Source organism: Orcinus orca, chromosome 9 (genome assembly GCF_937001465.1).
Source record: "Orcinus orca chromosome 9, mOrcOrc1.1, whole genome shotgun sequence".
Classification (NCBI taxonomy): domain Eukaryota; kingdom Metazoa; phylum Chordata; class Mammalia; order Artiodactyla; family Delphinidae; genus Orcinus; species Orcinus orca.
In genome coordinates, this window is record NC_064567.1 from 46,648,595 (window position 1) to 46,669,476 (window position 20,882).

The 20,882-nt window shown below is 41.0% G+C and overlaps 1 protein-coding gene across 3 annotated transcripts in view; it reads right to left on the minus strand.

The window, feature by feature from the left end:
- CHN2 (chimerin 2) overlaps positions 1-20,882 on the minus strand; it is a 334,133-nt gene that overhangs the window by 120,322 nt on the left and 192,929 nt on the right. For all 3 annotated transcript variants that reach the window (XM_033420595.2, XM_004265678.4, XM_033420597.2), the window contains exons 4-6: positions 10,067-10,098; positions 5,886-5,999; positions 349-634 (exon numbers count right to left, since the gene is read on the minus strand). In XM_033420595.2, the coding sequence (XP_033276486.1) occupies positions 349-634; positions 5,886-5,999; positions 10,067-10,098 (432 nt within the window). The remainder of the gene's footprint in view (positions 1-348; positions 635-5,885; positions 6,000-10,066; positions 10,099-20,882) is intronic.

The window sequence follows — 20,882 nt, forward strand, 5'->3', positions numbered from 1 at the left end:
ATAAAAAGCAAGTGACTAGTTTCATCATAAAACATTAAGGGGATTTTCTCTTCCTTTCAAACTCCAAATAAACGCACAGATAATTATCTGTGGAAGTCTCGGCTCTGACCGCATGAGTTGGGGCAAATCATCAAACATTTCTGGACGTCACTGTCCTCATCTGTAAAATGAGGGGGTTGAGCTGAAAGATGTCCAAGGTCCCTTTTAGCATGAAAATTCTAAAGTTCTTTCGGTGGAGGTGGGGTGGTCTCCTACAACATACTGGCAAATCACATATAGAATTAATCGTCCGGTTTTTGAGCATAGATTAAAAAAAGAGAGACTGTTTTTGTCCCTCGCGTCGCTTACCTTTTCAACCGCTGTGTGTTCTTCATTTGTGACGCTGGCTTTTCTTGATTCGTTTTTAGACCTGCTTAGCCTCCTGGATACTTTTTCTCTGAGTAAAGTGGCATATCCAATGTGTTCATAGATGGGATTTGTTGTCATTTTGGAAATGTATTCAGACGCTTTTGTTTCTATGTACAGCGTTATCAAGCCATCTGTGACCAGATCGTGAATCGATTCAAACCTCTTCTCACCCACAAAGTGTTTTCCATCATAGAAGAGCCTGTAGTTTAAGGTCTGGTTTCCAAACCTGCCCATGAGGAAGGAGAAATCACAGTAGTGTTAGAAATCACAGTAGTGTTAGCGTGGCAATGGCAGCTAAAACTTCCCGAGAGTGTACTGAATGCCAGGCACTGGGCTAAGCCCTTGGACATGATTTTCCCCATTAAGTTATCATGGAGACCCGTTGAGACAGGTGCAATTATTATCCCTGTTTGACTGCTGAGGAAACTGAGCCTTGACAAGATGGGGTACCTGATTGAGGCTACATCCCTGGAAAGAGGCAAAGGTGGGTTTAACCCTAGTCAGTCATATGGCATCGTTTGGTCCTAGAAATCACTAAGGCCATTGGGTCATAATCATTCTCATTTGTAAAAGTCAGGGAGTACTGCCTGATTTACAGATATCTTACATAAATTTCTTAATGGGAACTAGCCATGCCCCTCCACCCCCTCCCCTGTACCAGGCAATTACCTCTGGAAGGGAAGCTATCACCACTGGCCTGATGTCCTTTTATTATTACATCTTTAACCACTATCAGTAAAGCACCCCATGCCTCCCACCCCAGTTGGTCCAACAGAAGGGAAACGGGATCTGTGTGGAGCTCCCTGCTTGAACGCCAGAGCCAGCATTCCAGTGACCTAATCATTAGGGTGTTCTCCCTTTAGTTCAGATTGTTCCCTCTTGGCCTTGGTCCTATATCTCACAGCCCCTGCTTGGCTCCCCACTGGGACTGTCAACTCCTGCTGCTGGGATGCTGGGAAGCTGGGAAAATACTTTGCATCTCTAGGGCACTTGCTACTCTTGAAGTGCTTCCCCATAATGACATCACTGAAGATATGCCATCCCCAGTCACAACCTGGAAAGCATTGACCGTTCCACAATCACAGCATCGAGATGGTGGGTTGAACACACCTTTGTGGGCTGACCTGGGAAGTGTTTCTTTCTTTCTTTTTTTTTAATACATTTATTTATTTATTTTCTTATGGCTGCATCGGGTCTTCGTTGCTGCGCACGGGCTTTCTCTAGTTGAGGCGAGAGGGGGCTACTCTTCGTTGCGTGCGCGGGCTTCTCGTTGCAGAGCACGGGCTCTAGGCGCGTGGGCTTCAGTAGTTGTGGCACGTGGGTTCAGTAGTTGTGGCTTGCGGGCTCTAGAGCATGGTGTCCCCTGCATTGACAGGTGGACTCCCAACCACTCTGCCACCAGGGAAGGCCCTGGGAAGTGTTTCACTGATACCATTTCTTCCACGGAGAAAGAGCTTCCCAATTCCAAAGAGTTCACGAATGAACTTTTGGAGGACAATCCAATTCTGAAATTGAAAACCTTCACCAAACCTTATAGGATTGCCATGAGGATCAAAGGACATAAAATATTTGATCCAGGTTAGGAAGGTGCAGTAAATGCAATGCCTTTTGGGTGCTATGATTTTTATTTTCTTTTATTTTTTGTTTAACATCTTTATTGGAGTATAATTGCTTTACAATGGTGTGTGAGTTTCTGCTTTATAACAAAGTGAATCAGCTATACATATACATATATCCCCATATCTCCTCCCTCTCGCGTCTCCCTCCCACCCTCCCTATCCCACCCCCTAGGTGGTCACAAAGCACCGAGCTGATCTCCCTGTGCTATGTGGTTGCTTCCCACTAGCTATTTTACATTTGATGGTGTATATATGTCCATGCCACTCTCTCACTTCGTCCCAGCTTACCCTTCCCCCTCCCTGTGTCCTCAAGTCCATTCTCTACATCGGCATCTTTATTCCTGTCCTGCCCCTAGGTTTTTCAGAACCATATATATATATATATATATATATATATATATATATATATATATATATATTTTAGATTCCATATATGTGCGTTAGCATACGGTATTTGTTTTTCTCTTTCTGACTTAATTCACTCTGTATGACAGACTCTAGGTCCATCCCTCTCACTACAAATAACTCAATTTCGTTTCTTTATATGGCTGAATAATATTCCATTGTATATATGTGCCACATCTTCTTTACCCACTCATCTGTCAGTGGACACTTAGGTTGCTTCCATATCCTGGCTACTGTAAATAGTGTTGCAATGAACATTGTGGTACATGACTCTTTTTGAATTATGGTTTTCTCAGGGTATATGCCCAGTAGTGGGATTGCTGGGTCGTATGGTAGTTCTAGCTTCAGGTTTTTAAGGAACCTCCATACTGTTCTCCATAGTGGCTGTATCAATTTACAGTCCCACCAACAGTGCAAGAGGGTTCCCTTTTCTCCACACCCTCTCCAGCATTTATTGTTTGTAGATTTTTTGATGATGGCCATTCTGACTGGTGTGAGGTGATACCTTATTGTAGTTTTGATTTACATTTCTCTAATGATAAGTGACGTTGAACATCCTTTCATGTGTTTGTTGGCAATCTGTATATCTTCTTTGGAGAAATGTCTATTTTGGTCTTCTGTCCATTTTTGGATTGGGTTGTTTTGTTTCTTTGATACTGAGCTTCAGGAGCTGCTTGTATATTTTGGAGATTAATCCTTTGTCAGTTGCTTCATTTGCAAATATTTTCTCCCATTTGAGGGTTGTCTTTCGTCTTGTTTATGGTTTTCTTTGTGGTGCAAAATCTTTTAAGTTTCATTAGGTCCCATTTGTTTATTTTTGTTTTTATTTCCATTTCTGTAGGAGGTGGGTCAAGAAGGATCTTGCTGTGATTTATGTCATAGAGTGTTCTGCCTATGATTTCTTCTCAAAGTTTTAAAGTGTCTGGCCTTATGTTTAGGTCTTTAATCCATTTTGAGTTTATTTTTGTGTATGGTGTTAGGAAGTGTTCTAATTTACAAATGCTAAAGGAACTTCTCTAGGCAGGAAACACAAGAGAAGGAAAAGACCTACAATAACAAACCCAAAACAATTAAGAAAATGGTAATGGGAACATACATATTGATAACTACCTTAAATGTAAATGGATTAAATGCTCCCACCAAAAGACACAGACTGGCTGAATGGATACAAAAACAAGACCCGTATATATGCTGTCTCCAAGAGACCCGCTTCAGACCTAGGGACACATACAGACTGAAAGTGAGGGGATGGAAAAAGATATTCCATGCAAATGGAAATCAAAAGAAAGCTGGAGTAGCAATTCTCATATCAGACAAAATAGACTTTAAAATAAAGACTAGGGCTTCCTTGGTGGCGCAGTGGTTAAGAATCCGCTTGCCAATGCAGGGGACACGGGTTCAAGCCCTGGTCCAGGAAGACCCCACATGCCTCGGAGCAACTAAGCCCGTGTGCCACAACTACTAAGTCTGTGCTCTAGAGCCCACGAGGCACAAGTAGTGAGCCCGCGTGCCACAACTACTGAAGCCTGTGGGCCTAGAGCCCGTGCTCTGCAACAAGAGAAGCCACCGCAATGAGAAGCCCGTGCACCAAAACGAAGAGTAGCCCCCACTTGCCACAACTAGAGAAAGCCTGCACACAACGAAGACCCAACACAGCCAAAAATAAATAAATTTAAAAATAATAATAATAATAAAATAAAATAAAGACTATTACAAGAGACAAAGAGGGACACTACATAATGATCAAGGGATCAATCCAAGAAGAAGATATAACAATTGTAAATATTTATGCACCCAACGTAGGAGCACCTCAATACGTAAGGCAAATGCTAACAGCCATAAAAGGGGAAATCGACAGTAACACAATCACAGTAGGGGACTTTAACACCCCACTTTCACCAATGGACAGAACATCCAAAATGAAAATAAATAAGGAAACACAAGCTTTAAATGATACATTAAACAAGATGGACTTAATTGATATTTATAGGACATTCCATCCGAAAACAACAGAATACACTTTCTTCTCAAGTGCTCATGGAACATTCTCCAGGATAGATCATATATTGGGTCACAAATCAAGCCTTAGTAAATTTAAGAAAATTGAAATCGTATCAAGTAACTTTTCTGACCACAACACTATGAGACTAGATATCAATTACAGGAAAAAATCTGTAAAAAATACAAACACATGGAGACTAAACAATACACTACTAAATAACCAAGAGATCACTGAAGAAATCAAAGAGGAAATCAAAAAATACCTAGAAACAAATGACAATGAAAACACGATGATCCAAAACCTATGGGATGCAGCAAAAGCAGTTCTAAGAGGGATACAATCCTACCTCAAGAAACAAGAAACATCTCAAATAAACAACTTAACCTTACACCTAAAGCAATTAGAGAAAGAACATAAAAACCCCAAAGTTAGCAGAAGGAAAGAAATCATAAAGATCAGATCAGAAATAAATGAAAAAGAAATGAAGGAAACAATAGCAAAGATCAATAAAACTAAAAGCTGGTTCTTTGAGAAGATAAACAAAATTGATAAACCATTAGCCAGGCTCATCAAGAAAAACAGGGAGAAGACTCAAATCAATAGAATTAGAAATGAAAAAGAAGTAACAACTGACACCGCAGAAATACAAAGGATTGTGAGAGATTACTACAAGCAACTAACTATACGCCAATAAAATGGACAACCTGGAAGAAATGGACAAATTCTTAGAAAAGCACAACCTTCTGAGACTGAACCAGGAAAAAACAGAAAATGTAAACAGACCAATCACAAGCACTGAAATTGTGATTTTTTTAATACTGTGATTTTGTGGTAAAGTGCTGCGATGGCTCGCTGGCGTGGAGCGTCATGACTACCCCTGGGAGCTCAGTGTGAAGTCAGTGTGATCTCTGAGAGAATCCTCTGGTTAAAGCGCACGGCCGTGCAGGCACACACGCACAACGTGAGGTGAAGACTTTTGCCGAGGGCGAAGGGAGGCAGAGGTGTGTCTCAATCAGCAGGCTTGATGTTTCAGAAGGAAGCAGCCCTAGAGCAGCAGCTTTGCAGATGATTCTCCAAAGAATGCTGTGTATGCATAAACAGAGCCTCAGAGCCCATCAACTGATAACAGGAAATGTATAAGCCTCTGACATGCTGCTGGCTGCTTTGTAAATGAAGTGAAAATAAAAAATAATTAGGGGGGAATGGGGAGCAATTGATTTAATGGGTACCGAACATTTGGGATGATGAAAAAGTTCTGGAAATGGATAGTGGAGATGGTTGCAGGACACAGAATATATTTAATGGCGCTGAACTGTACACTAAAAAATGGTTAAAGTGGTACATTTACATTGTATGTTATGTATATTTTACCGCAAAAAAAAAAAAAAAGGAAAAAAAATAAGTAAAGTCTCCTGTAAAGCAGCTGCAACAGTGGATGAAATCAGGCTTACCTTAGTGCTAACGTGTAGCACCCTGGCTGGCGCTGGCTTTCTCTAAGAATGTAGGCGCCCTCCACGCCTCCAAGAAGCTCATCTGCCTGCTCTCGGGAGATGATCCCATGAAACCTGAGGAGAGACAAGACCATCTTTGTTCTGAACAGATCACATACCCACATGGACCACAAAGAGCTGCCTGAAAAAGATGGTGGGGCCCACCTGGAACCTACAGCTCCCCATTTAAATGAAGAGGGGTGTGACTACTGTATACTTCCAGATGGGCTTGGACCTGGCTCTCAGCATGCACCCAAACACATAATAAGCATGCAAGTAGGCAAGGCAAAAGGAAGAACGCCCAGTCCACCTGGCTTTCTGCTATTGCCTTTGATCACAAGCTGAAAATTAAAGTCGTAACCAAAAGCCAGGTTATGGCTCCTCTTTTATCCATGAAGGAAAGCAAAAGAGCATTTACCAATGCAGCACTCTGCTCATCACTAGGTATTATCCTGATTGCAAATGAGCACGTACTGATTATCACCCTGCTTACGTCAGTGTGGGGTGCTGTTCATTTGAGGCTCATTCTCTGGAAAGAATGGCCAGAAGTAATGAACAGCCTTCCAGTCCTCTAAATTTTGAGAGCATTCGCTTAGGTTCGCTTAGGGATGTGTTTGGAAAACGTACCTATTTTTCTTTTTTAAAGATAATGTTTATTTTTTCCCCCGCAATTTAAAAAGTAATACACATGCATGTAGAAAATTCGGTAGGATTGCAAGCTTGGCCAGTAACTGCTTTGCTCTGGAGGGGATGTCTGGGACCTACAGAGCGGACAGCAATGCCAGGGGAGAGGAAAACAGGACAGGAGTTAGGGACACACAACCAGCCAGCTCTCTCTGCTGCCCTAAAGCAAAGACAGCGGCTCACCCCTGTTATCAGAGATTTGATCAATCTGTGTTTCAGAGGAAGGTGGGAGCTGGGTTGTGGCGGAGTGAGGCCAGGGCCAAGGGGTCTCGGGCTCCTGGGAGAGAGAACACCACCCTCTTTCTAGGATTACCCGATCTTAGGGAATTGGGGGGAATAAATTAGAGAAGAAGTTTTCTGGACAGAGAATCCCCTTTTACCTTCCTGGAAGGGAGACAGGAGGGAGGGAAGCTGGCTACACGAGAAGTGCTGTTGTTTTTTTTCCACAGGAATGCAAAGATTCTTAGAGGACACATGTACCAGGATAACATTTTGGAAAAAAATAAACCTATCACAATACTTATGTCCTAATTCCCTTCTATTCTTTACAACTAGACCTTACAAGCTGAAGCTTTAGTCCTAGGGGAGTGAGGTCAAACACTCTGGCCTTGAGTTCCCAGATCAACTCTCAAAAGCCTAGGGCAGTGATAGCTTGGGAAAAAGGGGTGTTCTGGCTTCTCAAATTTTGGTTTTAAATCTTGAGAGTCAATGTATGGAGGCCTTGCAGCATCGCTTTTCCGGGGTGAGGATGAATGTGCTGTGTGACATAAGAGCAACCCTCCTTTCCAAAAGGAGACCAGTGTCCCCAGTTCTTTTGGGAGGGAGATTAGGAGAAATTTGGCTAGAACCCATGTTCAGTGGGTCTAAGCTGGGAGGTGGAGAAGCCTCCTTTGCAGCAAGAGCTGGGGCTGGAGAAGGCTGGAGAAAGAGAGAGAGAGAGAGAGAGAGAGAGAGAGAGAGAGGGAGAGAGAGAGAGAGGGAGGGAGAGGTGGGAGGGAGAGGTGGGAGGGACGTGGAGAGGATAGAAGGGCAGAGGGCATTGGAAAGTTTCCCACATCAGAAAGAACAAAAGCTGGTGCCACAAGAGGTTTGAGGCTGAGATGTCCAGGACACAACCTGACAGGGCAGGGCAGGGGGTGACCGCAGCAGGAAGAGGCACACGCAGCGAAGGGCACAGAAACCTGACACCCCTGACCCAGGTCACTCTCTGGGGGGAGAAGGGCAAAAAAAAAAAAAAAAAAAATGGGAAAAGGAATATCCCAAATAGGCAGTTAACCTGAAAGCAGCTTTGTTTGAACTCCCTTGAATGGACATGTTTCAGGGATGGCCAGCAGCAGATGTCAGGTGTCAAGAACTAAGTTAAATTCAATTGTTCAAAAGAAGAAAATGACAGTCTTGTGCATCTGAAGACCCAGTGTGTGGCTCATCAGCCCCTTTAGGCATGGATTTAAAAGTACCCATCATGTATATATCTATGATCCCAACTTTTCAAAAACCAGAGCTTGCACAAAGACTGGGAAGAAAGAGATGAAGGGGAAAAAAGTTAACAATGCTTCTCTTTCACGGTGGGGCTATGGTGTTTTCCACCTTGTAGATTCCTATATGCTCTAATTTTCCCAAATTAATTGGGTATTAATTGATTAACTTTTTAAGAACAAAAGTAATACCTACCCACAGTGGGAAAATTCAAAATTTGAAAGTTAAAAGGCACGAAAGAAATAAAAATATAAACAGTAGAGAAATAAAAATTCCCTTTCCCTAATGGTATCTACTGAACACACTTTCTTGTGATTCTTTCTAGGAAAAAAATGTGCATATATGTTTCCTGAATAGAGCATGTCTTACTTTGTGAATGGAACAACAAAAACTTTCATTTTTAAAAAAGAAAGGGAAACACAGAATATGAGGTTTTTAAGCTAACTTCCCTCTAATACGATATGTTCCTTTTTTATGGTTAAGAAAATGTTTCTTTGGTCTCGTTTCACTCTACAGTTTATGTGGATGGCGGGGCGGGGGGGAGGTTGGACTATGAAAACTAGAAGGTTATTCAACAAAACTTTTATGCAAAAAAGGGAAAGAAACAATAAATAGAGTTTCTTTTGGAATTCATGTACAAAAATGTTCTATTTGAGAAGTATATAATAGGTTTTCATTTTCTCTTTTTTAAATTAATTCTCTTTTCTTTTGCTCTATGAGCAAAATCCAAATCAGTATACTGAAGAAAAAAAAGTCCTATTACAACCAGGTTAGATATTAGGGACATGGGGGTGGAAGAGAGAGGAGGCCAGCGATGCAGGCAGGTATTCCAGAGCCCCCAGCTGAATTCCCAAGGCCCAGTAGGAAGGTTCAGAAACGCAGCCGTGGCAGTTAGGAAGTGGCTGCTGAACTGGGACAAATAAGAGGGTCATTCATCACGGAAGTGAGGCTCTGATGGGTAAGGGAATAGAGGAAGAGGGTTTTGGATTGGCTGGGAGAGCTCTGGGAGCTGAAAGAGACTTTAACCTTATAATGCGTCCAGGTGGGACATGGGAAGAAAATCGAATTGTGCATCTGACTGACATCCTCCCCCCCTCCGCCTCCGCCCTTTGCTCTGTCTGGGTGGTTCTGCCTGCTGTGAGCTGTGCACCATGCCACAGCCCGAGACTGCCAGCTATTTTTATGGTAATGCATATTTGCTTTGCAGTAGGTTTCTGAGAAAGTAAAACAAGAGATGAAATTAAGAGGAAAATAGGGGGGACTTCCCTGGCGGTCCAGTGGTTGACTTCGCCTTCCAATGCAGGGGGTGCGGGTTTGATCCCTGGTCGGGGAGCTAAGATCCCACATGCCTCGTGGCCAAAAAACCAAAACATAAGACAGAAGCCATATTGTAACAAATTCAATAAAGACTAAAAATGGTCCACATTAAAAAAAAAATCTTAAAAAAAATAGAGGAAAATGGGGGAAATCATAATTATGGTATTAAGGCAATTTGGCTAATAGATCCATGTCAAGAGAAATCATCATTTTGGTTTTAGGAGACTGCAAGGAAATGGGGCGACTTTCCTGAGTGTTGTGTTTACTGAGGTAGATGAAAGTAAGGAATTCAGGCTCAGTTCACATTCTTCGACACCCTAGCTGTTTATATAGTATTGAAGTAAAAGTGAAATGAAATACTAAGAGAGCCACAGTTATGAAAAAATGCCGCCTTACGCCTTATGTTTCAAATACTTGCCGGGCACTCAGTGGCGGCTTTTGTGAAGAGAGCTGAATGGAGCAGGAGATAGTCTCCCTCCCACATTCATGAAGCCAAGCACCTGAATATTATAAGAAAATTCAGTACAAAGGGATTTGATTGCACTTATCCTTATTATTAAACTCTTGCACAATGGACATTCGATGAAGACTACATATTGGCAAAATTTTAATATTTAAATGACATAGGAAGTGACTATTAAAACAACGAATAGCATAATACATACTCTCTTCCATAATATTTTGGTCTGTTTCCCACCTATATGGAAAAGAAGAAAAGTGTTAGTAATGCATTTGAATTCAAACCAGATAGATAAAAATACTATTCAAATAAACAGAGCTAGAGTCCTGGGAATAATTTTATTCCAGTTTTTATTCCCCAAATCAGAGCTCTAAGACACTCTGGAGTTAAGCAACACATTCCACTCTCTTGAGTGAAAATGACCTAGAATTGCCATATTTCTCTCATCATTAGGCTCACTCCCCACCCAAACTCAATCACCCAATAAAAAAGTTTTTGAAGGAAACACAGTGAGGCTTATTTTAATATTAAGGAATTTATGAAAGTATTACAAGGCTTCATCCTGAAGGATAGAACAAATACTTTTAGCATGAATAAAACACAAACGTTTATTTCAATCTTCACCTAATTGTTTCATTATGTATTTATAATAAAAATGGGGAGTGCACCCGGATTAAAAAATAAGTTTAATCCGGTCTCTTTCCCAATAAAATCAATATCCTAACATTCTTATTTTTTTCATCAAATGGTGAATGGGCTAAAATTCACTTGACACCAGAGGTACAAGCTTTGGAGGATAAGATTTATGAGTTGACTGAAAAGCATAAACATTCCAGAAAAGATTTTTCAATCACATCTTGAGCCTTGGGGTTATCACACTGGATTTCTGCCACATATATGTGATAATCTACTTTCATATGAACTTTGTTTTCTTACATTCAAGGTGTTGGAGTTGGTAAGAAATTAACATGAATTCTCATGTTCAGCTTTTATTCTTCTAGTCTGATTCCAGGGACACTGAGAACATGTAGAGCTACATGAAGTTATGGATTTCACTGATGGTTATAACAGCAAGATCACGTTTGTTTACTAGGGTAGAATATGAGCTGGGCAGCTACTTCATTTACAGTCATTTCTGTCTACAGTCAAATGGGCAGTTTTCTCAGCAGGGCACCGTGGTGGGCTTTGAAGGCAGTTTCCCGGCCTATCTTTACTCTCCAAAGGATGTAGGGGACCCGAGTGGGCAGTAGGGAGGTATGGACCAGAGGAAAAGGTTCAAAAGGGGGAGCCGGGTCTCTGTGGACCATCTTGACAAGCCTGCCTTGGACAAGCCTAGTTGGCATAAAACTAATCCTCTAGATACTTCTAAATACGTGTTCACTCTTCTGTGCGTTTTACACCTGAAAAGCACTGAACCAAGAGAGGGCATTCATCACTCTTTAAGGTTTGCAGCCTGCTGTGTGTCATTTATGAAGGAAGATCTAAATGATATGATTAATCGAAGCACACAGTGTGTAAAAAGGCACCTTGTTATCTGATTACTCTACATGCTGGAAAGCTTTTGAATGGGAGTTGAACATTTTGTCATTTACACTGTTTGACTGGCTTTCACAGTTCTTTCTTCCTCTCAGGATACTGTAGGTAATCTGGCTGCCACACCAACATGCCGTAGAAGAAATTTAGAATTTTAGAAAAGCTGATGGAAGTAGGTAATATATAATACGCAAGATATCTGTCCTTTCTTTGAGAGTCAACGTTCCACATTTTGAAATGACTCCCCATTTATCAGGACAATTTTATTTCCATCTTTTTGGCTGAGCCACGACACAGATTTGCAAATTTAGGTGTCGCTACCAACCCCATTCCCTTTCCTCCATCCTCTTATCTTTCCAAAAGAGAAGGGTAATTTTTTTTTTTTTAGCATGTGAAAGACAAGTTTTATTTGCCTCCAAAGGGCTCAGGTAATTTAGAGAAATTTAAAATACAGTTAGTCGGTAAGGGGGAATCATCCCTCCTCACCCGCTTCCGAATAATCAAGCCTAACGACCCAGCTGGGCCTCAGAACACTGTTAACCTGTCTTTGCGTAAAAAAGAAATGACTACAGTTTTAATTATAATTTGGGGTTATCCATGTAGTCTGACCCCTCTCCCTCACAACCCTTATTCCATTGAATATTGACTCTACCAGTTGAAAAGGAAAATATTTCCTTGAGATTAATAAAAAAACAAAAGGGTGGGAGACTATAATAAGAGAAGGGTAATTAATCTAATTTCCCAGATGGACAGCATGGTAGATGGAGCTTACTATGAACTCCTGGCATGCAGGTAAGTAGTTAATTTAATTGACTCTTAAGAAGACAACAAGTTGCTTTCAGTTCATCCATCACTCATAAAAATATATGGTACACTTATGTTCGGAGCTCTGTGCTCAGCCCTGTCATTGTTCGTGAAGTGATGACCTCACAGGTGTGAGAGGAAAGCTATAAGGAGCTCAGGGGTGTTCTGTACTTGCAGTAAGAGGAAACACTTGAAAAATCTAACATAGGCCGCTAAATAGGGAAGTCAATATCTCGGATGCCTTGAGGAATACCAAATAAGATCCCGCCTGCAGGACCCTTTGATCCAATTGAAGAACTAATCTGCATATGAAAACTGCAAGAAAATAAAACAAGACCACTGAACTGTGTGGGAGAGACTACCCGTGGAATAGGGCCGTACAACAGGTCCCCAATATTGCGCAAAACGTATACTAGAATATTATTCTTTATTTAGCTGAAATTCAAATTTAACTAGGCATCCTGTTTTTATTTCATTTTTTCTAAATCTGGCAACCCTACACAGGGAGAGAGGAAACGTGGAAGTAAGAGAGAGTGAAGACAGAGGACGTGGGCAGTCATCTGATCACTGCTCCCACTGTCCAGGCTGTTTTGATAGTGATCTGATTCAGCCTGTCATCCATCTGTTGTCTCTGTTGCTCTTAAAGAAAACATAGCTCCCTCGTTAATGTTAAAGAGAGAGAGAATGGCTGGGATAAAAAAAAAATACAACTATCACCTCTTCCTCTCCTAAACTTTTGCTCACAGGAATCTAAACGTAGTCTTTCTCTCCACCGTTCACTAAGCTTTTAACCAGTCAAGAGCTTAATATAAGTTAAATGACCCCAGAAAAATCATAGAATGTGCACATTTTTTTAAGGCAGATAATTCTGGATCCTAGGATCCAGACAAAATACAGTCGGCTGATGTCAGGGCTCCAAGGGACAAGGAACCTGACTAGAGAAACTAGAACCTCTACCCTGTGATGCAGTAATGCCTTAAAGGAGCCTGACTCTCTCCAGGTGCTGCCCCACATCAGACACTGATGGAGTCAGGACCCACCTGTGAAATGCAGATTTGTTTTATTAAAGAAGCCGTAGCATTGAATTTCAATTTCCAGGTGTATGAGATTCTCTTCAGTGAATGAGACAGAGGACAACTGATAAATAAAAAGTAAGGCAGCTCAGAAGTTCTTGCATTTTCATTGAGAATTATGCTTGTTAAAATCAGGCAACTTGACAAAAAATGGAGGGCTAATTTAGGTATTCACGTGGATTCAGGAAGGGACAAAGATGTAACATATCCCAACGTGAAGGAAAGTTGGTTCTGGAACTTCCCTGCCACTGTGATTATCCTAGGATAACCCATCACCTTGGTGGAACTGGTCTTTGAGGATATGACTGACAGAAATCGGATCTGCAATGCCTGCTCTCGGGGTTTAGTTATCCAGCTCCAAGAAGTGAAAGAAGCCCACCCTTTTCAGGACAAAAAAGTAATAATTCGTATACATATTGCTGGATCTTCCAATACTGGACCCTTTCATGATCTACCTGGTTCTGAAAGGAACACCTCTTTTTGAAAAAGGAGGATACCAAGTAGATCGGTGAGCAAACAAACACCTGAAATGCATCCTGCCCAAGACACAGGTGAATTTGGTGTGTGTGGTGTGACTGTGAAGAATGGTGGCTGATTCTTTTTATAAATATAACTGAACATCATATTCTAAGTAAGCATCATGTACAGGAGAATAGTCCCTCAAGGTAGGTGATACATGACACTGATGTCACTGTTGATGAGAACACTTTTGGAATTCCTCTTTTGGAACTGCCTTAAGAATCACTACCCTTTTTCTTGGATATACTCAGAGCTGCATTTCTCAAAGTGTGGTCTTCAGGGTGCTCGTTAAAGACTGCAGGATCCTGATCCTTTCCTCAGACAAACTGAATCAGAATTACTTAGGGTGGGGCTTTAATGTGTTATTTAATCAAGTTCCCCTGGATGATATTTAAGCATACACTAAAGTTTCAGAATCATCTGGTAAGAAACATACATTTATTTTTTGAGAATGGATTTGAGAGTGGATGTTATTGTGGCAAACAGGTATAAGTTATTCACAGCCAAATTCAGTAAATAGGGTGAGTGATCCAACCTGGAAACACATCTGAGACAAAAATGAGGCATGATCCTAAGATACTAAGATTTGCACCGTGACTTATTCTGAAGGTTCTTTAGAAGAGCATTCCCAGCACACTCTAGGCAGTGGGAAATTGGTGGAATAAAAGCACAGCTTCCCAAGATGACTGATTGGAAAGGGACCACTCTCATGTAATATATGTTAAACTATTTCATGACTTTATAGTCACACCTCATATATAATTATTGCCAGTACTGTGACTACTGAAGATGGTTCTAGTCCTGTCTAGCCCTGTCCATACAATGCACCCACCCCCCGCTCAACAGTCCATTGGTTTTTGTATGTTCTTATTTTAAGATCCTGAACTTTCTTTTAATAAAATAAAGGTGGATCACAAGATGGTTGAAAGGGTGGGCTCTACACTCAGACTGCCTGTCTTTGAGGCCAGATCAGTGTGTCCATAAGCAGGTTACTAATCTCTCTGTTACTCAGTTTCCTCATCTTTAAAATGGGGATGATAACAAAAATACCTGCTTCACTGAGTTGTAATAATTGAGTAAATACATGCAACATGGTTGCAACAGTTCCTGGAGTACAGAGATATTCAATGAATATTAGCTATTACTGGTGCCCAGAGAGACCCTCCTGTGTAGAGAAGGAAGAGGTAGGCCCATTATTTTCTGTGCTCTTAAAGCTCCTTTTACTGATCTCTGCTGAAAAACTTGACATCTCACCATATTTTAAATCTTTATTGGGCTGGTTCTTCTCTAACTATTCTGTGAGTGTTTTGAAGCAGCCATTTTTGTCTTCATTATCATTGTATTCCTAGGATTTCACCTGATGTCAGGCACAGGGTGAATGCAGGTACCTCTTGTTATCTGAATCAAATCCATTCCTGAAAATGTGTTGGGCAGCAGAGTTTCAAATAGCAAGAGCCTATATTCCATTATTTTAAATGGAAAAAAATAATAATTCATTCTTAGAGCATCCCAAAACATCAATGTCCCAGATATTATTCAAATTCTTTTAAATAATTATATAACAATCTGATAAGAATTTCTGCATAATATAAAATATTTAAATGCCAATTACATAATTGTTTAACACTTCATGATGTAATTAATAGGTATGTTTATGTACAGTCCACAGCTGAACAGAATAGGAATTTCATTATCCTTCTACACTGAGAATGTTCTATAATAAAAAACACAATGAAATAATATTGCCAAAGATTTGAAAGATACTATCTAAATCAGGCCTGAATTGGTAGTGCCCTCAGGTACCTGGCCCAAACAAACACTGAGGAGCTAAACCCTCAGGGGAAAGTGGGGGGAGTTATGGGTATAATGTGCAATATGTTTAAACAGGAGGTAGAACAGGAGGACTCTGAGGTATGAGAGTCCTCATACCTCATACTCTTGCATCACCTAGCTTTCCTGCTACTCAATGTGTGATCTGGGGACCGACAGCATTGGCATCACCTTGGAGCTTGTGAGAAATGCAGAATGTGCATTTCGAAGGGGAGTCACATACACATTAAAGTTTGAGAAGCCGTCACACATAGGAGAACTTGTGGCAGCAGGTTTTTAACTGGGAGAATGATATTGGCTAAAACCTTCTGTAAGTTGTTACAGCAAATATTCGGAGAGTGATTGTTCTGAGAGCAAAGGGTGCCTGTACTCATTAAATGTTTGCAGAATGAGACAAAGATCATGAACGAAGAGCCCCGCTGTCAATTCAATTGCTGTGTGACCCTGAATAGGTTATTAAACTTCTTTGCATCTCATTTCCCTCGACTTTCAATAAAACTGGAGTTATAAAGATGTACTATTTTAATAAGGCTCTTTCAAAGATTAGGTGAGATAATGCATGTAAAAACCAGTAGGGCTTGGGAAAAAAGTTGTGGTAATAGGCTAACATTTACTGAGTGGCTATTCTGTGCCAGGAACCGTCCTTAGGTTTTCACGCGTTGATCTCATTTAAGCCTCCCAACAAACCTATGAGGGAAGTGAGTGCGATTATTTTACACAAAGCCCTCAAATAACTAGCTTGAGGTCATAGATCTAGTAAGTGCCTTTGGACTCAGCACACATACCTTTAACTACGATACTGTGCTTCCCAGCTTCTCCAGAGCAGATGCCAATCAATGCTGATGGCTGCATTGGCTAGCAAAATTCTACGGACTGGTTTCAGACTGAATTATCTGAATTGTCCTTGATTTTTCTTTGCCAGGACTGAACACCTTAAAATCTCCTTGGACTTCTGTCAATGAGTTAACAAATGAGAACTTGGAATAAATTTGCCTAGATGTTGTGATATTCTGGGTCTCTCAATGATTTCCCTGTGATTTAGAATTAAATGTATTCCAAACTACCTGGTTTGTTTTTCAATTTAGTCTTCTAATTTTAAGGAAAAATTCTCAGCATCTTGCAAAGCTTGAAAGAACAGTAGGGTGACAGCTGCATAGTGAGAGACAGGAAGCATAAGCCTTAAATGAGTTTGCTTTATAGTCAGATTATCATTGCCTAGATAAACACAAGTTCTTTTATATTCAACACAAAGGCATTTAAAGAATATTGTGAGTCCCCTGTAAACAAGGTTTCCAATTATTGAAAAAACTAAGCTTTTATAATCCCTCAGCAGCTGGTATGTGTTAAGTTTTTGCCTAATAGAAATAATTTAAAAACCCAATTTAGCAACCTCCTACACAGGGCAGCTAGACTGCTGGATTCTCTGAGATACAGATGAAGTGTAGGAGAAAAGGCTTTTGATGGGGGGATTTGTATTGGTGATACTGGGGCAATTTCATCCAGAAAAAAATAAATATGGATTATTCCCTTCTAATTAGAAATCAAAGATCTCTGTTGAAAGGGAGAGAAAGAAAATGCAAGTACTGAAATTTACATTCTTGTGGTCAGATTGCATAGTATAGAATGAAAATTGAGCAAACGTGAAATCTCCGGTTTCTTTTCTTTAGTTTTCCTCATGGCATTACTTTAACCTTTCCAGGATTCTGAGGGCATGCTGATGAGGTGCATTCCTTCCTGTCTTGATTAGAGTGTATTATAAAAAATCTACTGACCAGTCTTTCTGTAATAAACCTCCTTAAAAGATTACCAATGGTTTTCCTAAGTTATGTAAGTACCCACAAGTCGGGTGCCTTAGTAACCTACTATAAACATTCTGCTAACATGTAGATGCGCACAATATCAGGTTGCGTGCTCAGGACCAAAGCAGTTTCCATTCATTTGGGTTGTTTTCTGCCTTCTTCTCCTTTTTTTCTCATATTTTTTCAGGAATTATGATTTAAAAATCAGTAACAATATTAGAACAATTAAAAAGACTTTTCATAGACCAGTGGTTTTCAACTGGGAGGGGAGGTGTTTTTCATTCCCCAGGAGATATTTGGCCATGTCTGGAGACAGTTTTGACTGTCATGACTAGGGGGAGGGTGCCACTGACATCCAGCGGGTAGGAGTCCAGGGATGGTGGTAAACATCCTACAATACACAGGTCAGAACACCCAAAATGTCTATGATGTTGAGGTTGAGAAACCCTACTTTAGACTAAAAGAACTTTGAACTCTTGAGTATTCCCAAGGAAGATCAGTAAAAAACATTCTTTTAACTAAAATGCAAGTAAGCAACAAATACTTTAAAAACATAAAATAAAATGGAGTAAAAGGAAGGTAAGAGGTAATACTTGTTTTTGATAATACTGATAATTTATAAGAGCAGCTTTTAAGAAAAGACAGAAATACCTCCAACTACTCAGGGAAATAGCTCAGATAAATACAAAACTGAATAGACTAACAGCTCAATCAGATTAATAAGGGAACCAACCTCTCTCCCCCCTTGGAAAAATTATAAACAATCTAAAATATGAAAAACACTAAAGAAAAAAATTTAAGATATTATTCAAGAATATCAACCACGATATGCGTACATGTGAACTAATCGATATATACGCACTACCGAATGTAAAACAGTTAGCTAGTGAGAAGCAGCTGCATAGCACAGGAAGATCAGCTCGGTGCTTTGTGACCACCTAGAGGGGTGGGATAGGGAGGGTGGGAGGGAGGCTCAAGAGGGAGGGGATATGGGGCTATATGTATGCAGATGACTGATTCACTTTGTTGTGCAACAGAAACTAACACAGTATTGTGAAGCAATTATACTCTAATAATTAAAGATCTATTTTTTTAAATAAATAAATAAATAAATAAATAAACAAATCCCTTACGCCATGGGACCCCACACCACAGCATGTTGCTTTGAAACTATGCCCTGATCCCTGGGCTGGAAACAAAACTTCCACCACTCACACTCCCAGTGTTAGAGAGCGCACTCGGGGGTGGGGTGGGGTGGGGTGGGGGTGAAGCATTGAATGGCTGTCTAGTACCTCAGTGATGTCCTGATTTCCCAGGTTTAGTTATATAAGCACCTTTACAAAACAAGCATCATAAAAGAGGAAGGTGAATTGCCCAAACTCCTTATATTTGGATTTGAAAAGTACTGGAAGGGTAACTACACCCAGACACACACTCATACAAATACCCATGCCTTGCACATTTAGCCCTTTGCTCCTGGTTCTGGGTTTCTCCAGGTTCAGACCTACTGACCCTGACCCAGAACCCCACCGAGGGCACAGCCCAGGAGGAGCGGAGGAGGAGGCAACACCTCACAGGTGCCTTCAGTGTGTGTGCTTCAGTTCTCCCAACAGGTGAGTTATGTAGAGACTGGCATTCCTAGTCCACAGAGGAGAAGAGGGAGGCCCCTGTGACTACATCACCTGAAGATCACACAGCGGCATGGCAATGAATCCAAACCGACATCCGACTGACACCAGAGCCCATAACCTTCTCCTACACCAAGAGGAAGGGAAATTGTCCAGGGAACAAAAGAGATGGTGCACTCACAGAAAACACCGACTCTGCTGTAAAAGGTAGGTTGATCTTCAGCTGTTAAACCCCTCAACCCTCCCATTCTGGAGACCTGGGTGGGCTGACTGTTACAGGAATACAGTAAGTCCCTTACATACGAACCTTCAAGTTGCGAACTCTCAAAAATGCGAATGTGCATCTGGTTCCAGCAAGGAACCAGAACCTGTGCCATCCACGTCAGGCGTGAGTGAAACTGCAGCTTGCCCTCCGTCTCCTGTTGCTGACGATCCTTCAGCTCTACCATCTCCCACCTCCTCTCCCTCCTCCAGTCAGTAACTCGTCTTGCCTGTTCACTCGATGCCGGCCCCTGTGTGCCAGCTGTTATACTGCACTACTGTACTTTTCAAGGTACTGTACTGTAAGCTTAAAAATGCTTTCTTTTTTGTTTGCTTGTTTTTTATGTTTTATTTGTGTGAAAAGTATTATAAACCTATTACAGTACAGTATATATAGCCGAGTGTGTTATTTGGGTACCTAGGCTAACTTTGTTGGACTTACGAACAAACTGGACTTATGAATGTGCCCTCATTACGGAACTCGTTCATATGTAGGGAACTTACTGGTATCTGTTCACCACATCTGATGGCCAACCTCCTTTTCTCCCCATCCCAGTGAGTGGTACTACTCAGGGCATCAGCCACCCAGTGCCCAAGCCAGAAATTGTCATCCCAGATTCCTTCCTCTTTCCCAACCCCACTGTCATTAAGTCCTGTCCATTGTATGTAATTTCTTAATTGCTCTTGAAGTGCTCTCTTTTTCCTCATGTTCACTGCACTGCATAGTCACCTGGACCACTGAAATTGTCTTTTTACAGGTCTCCCTGTCTGCACTTTAATCATCTTCCAATTTATCTTTCACACTGAGGGCAGAAAATGCAGATCTCATTGTGTTACTCTCTGCTCCAAATTCTTCACTGCCGTGTGGTCAAAACCACACAACTTAGTGGGGCCTTCCCAGACTATTCTACTTAAAAGTGGCGCCTCCTTTCTTTGGCAGACCCCATATCTCTTCTCTGGTTTATTTTTTTCCACTACACTTATCATCATCTGAGATAGTATATATTTTAATTGTGGGCTTTTTGCCAACTATATATTTTAATTGTGGGCTTTTTGCCAGTCTCTCCCATTCAAATAGAAACTACACAAGGGTACAGATTTTTGTGTTTTGCTTACTGCTGTCTATCTCCAGAGTCTAGAACAGAGCTGGTATATAGTAGGTGCTCAATAAATATTTATTGAATGAATAAATGAATAGTATACAGAATCTTCCTTTCTTTAATTAGTAATCTTTTGATGTTCCAACTACCTGCTTTTTTTTTTTTTTTGGCAAAAACTCCTATATATTCCAGCTCCTCCCTTACTTCTTCAGAGCAGTCCCTCAGAGCCGTCTGAGAGGCTGTCTCCCAGGCTTAAGTCCTCAGTTTGTCTGCCAAATAAAACATAATTCTCAACTTTTAGGTTGTGCGTTTTTTTCAGTCGACAGTCGACAGTCCTTAGCGCGCACACTCCTGCTCCACCACATCCTTTCAGTTCTTAATACAGAATGCCTTGTAGTTTCACACCTTGGTTGTTCATAGACTTTGGCCATTCTTTGGTTGTGATATTTCCTCTGCCTGGAATTCTAATACTTG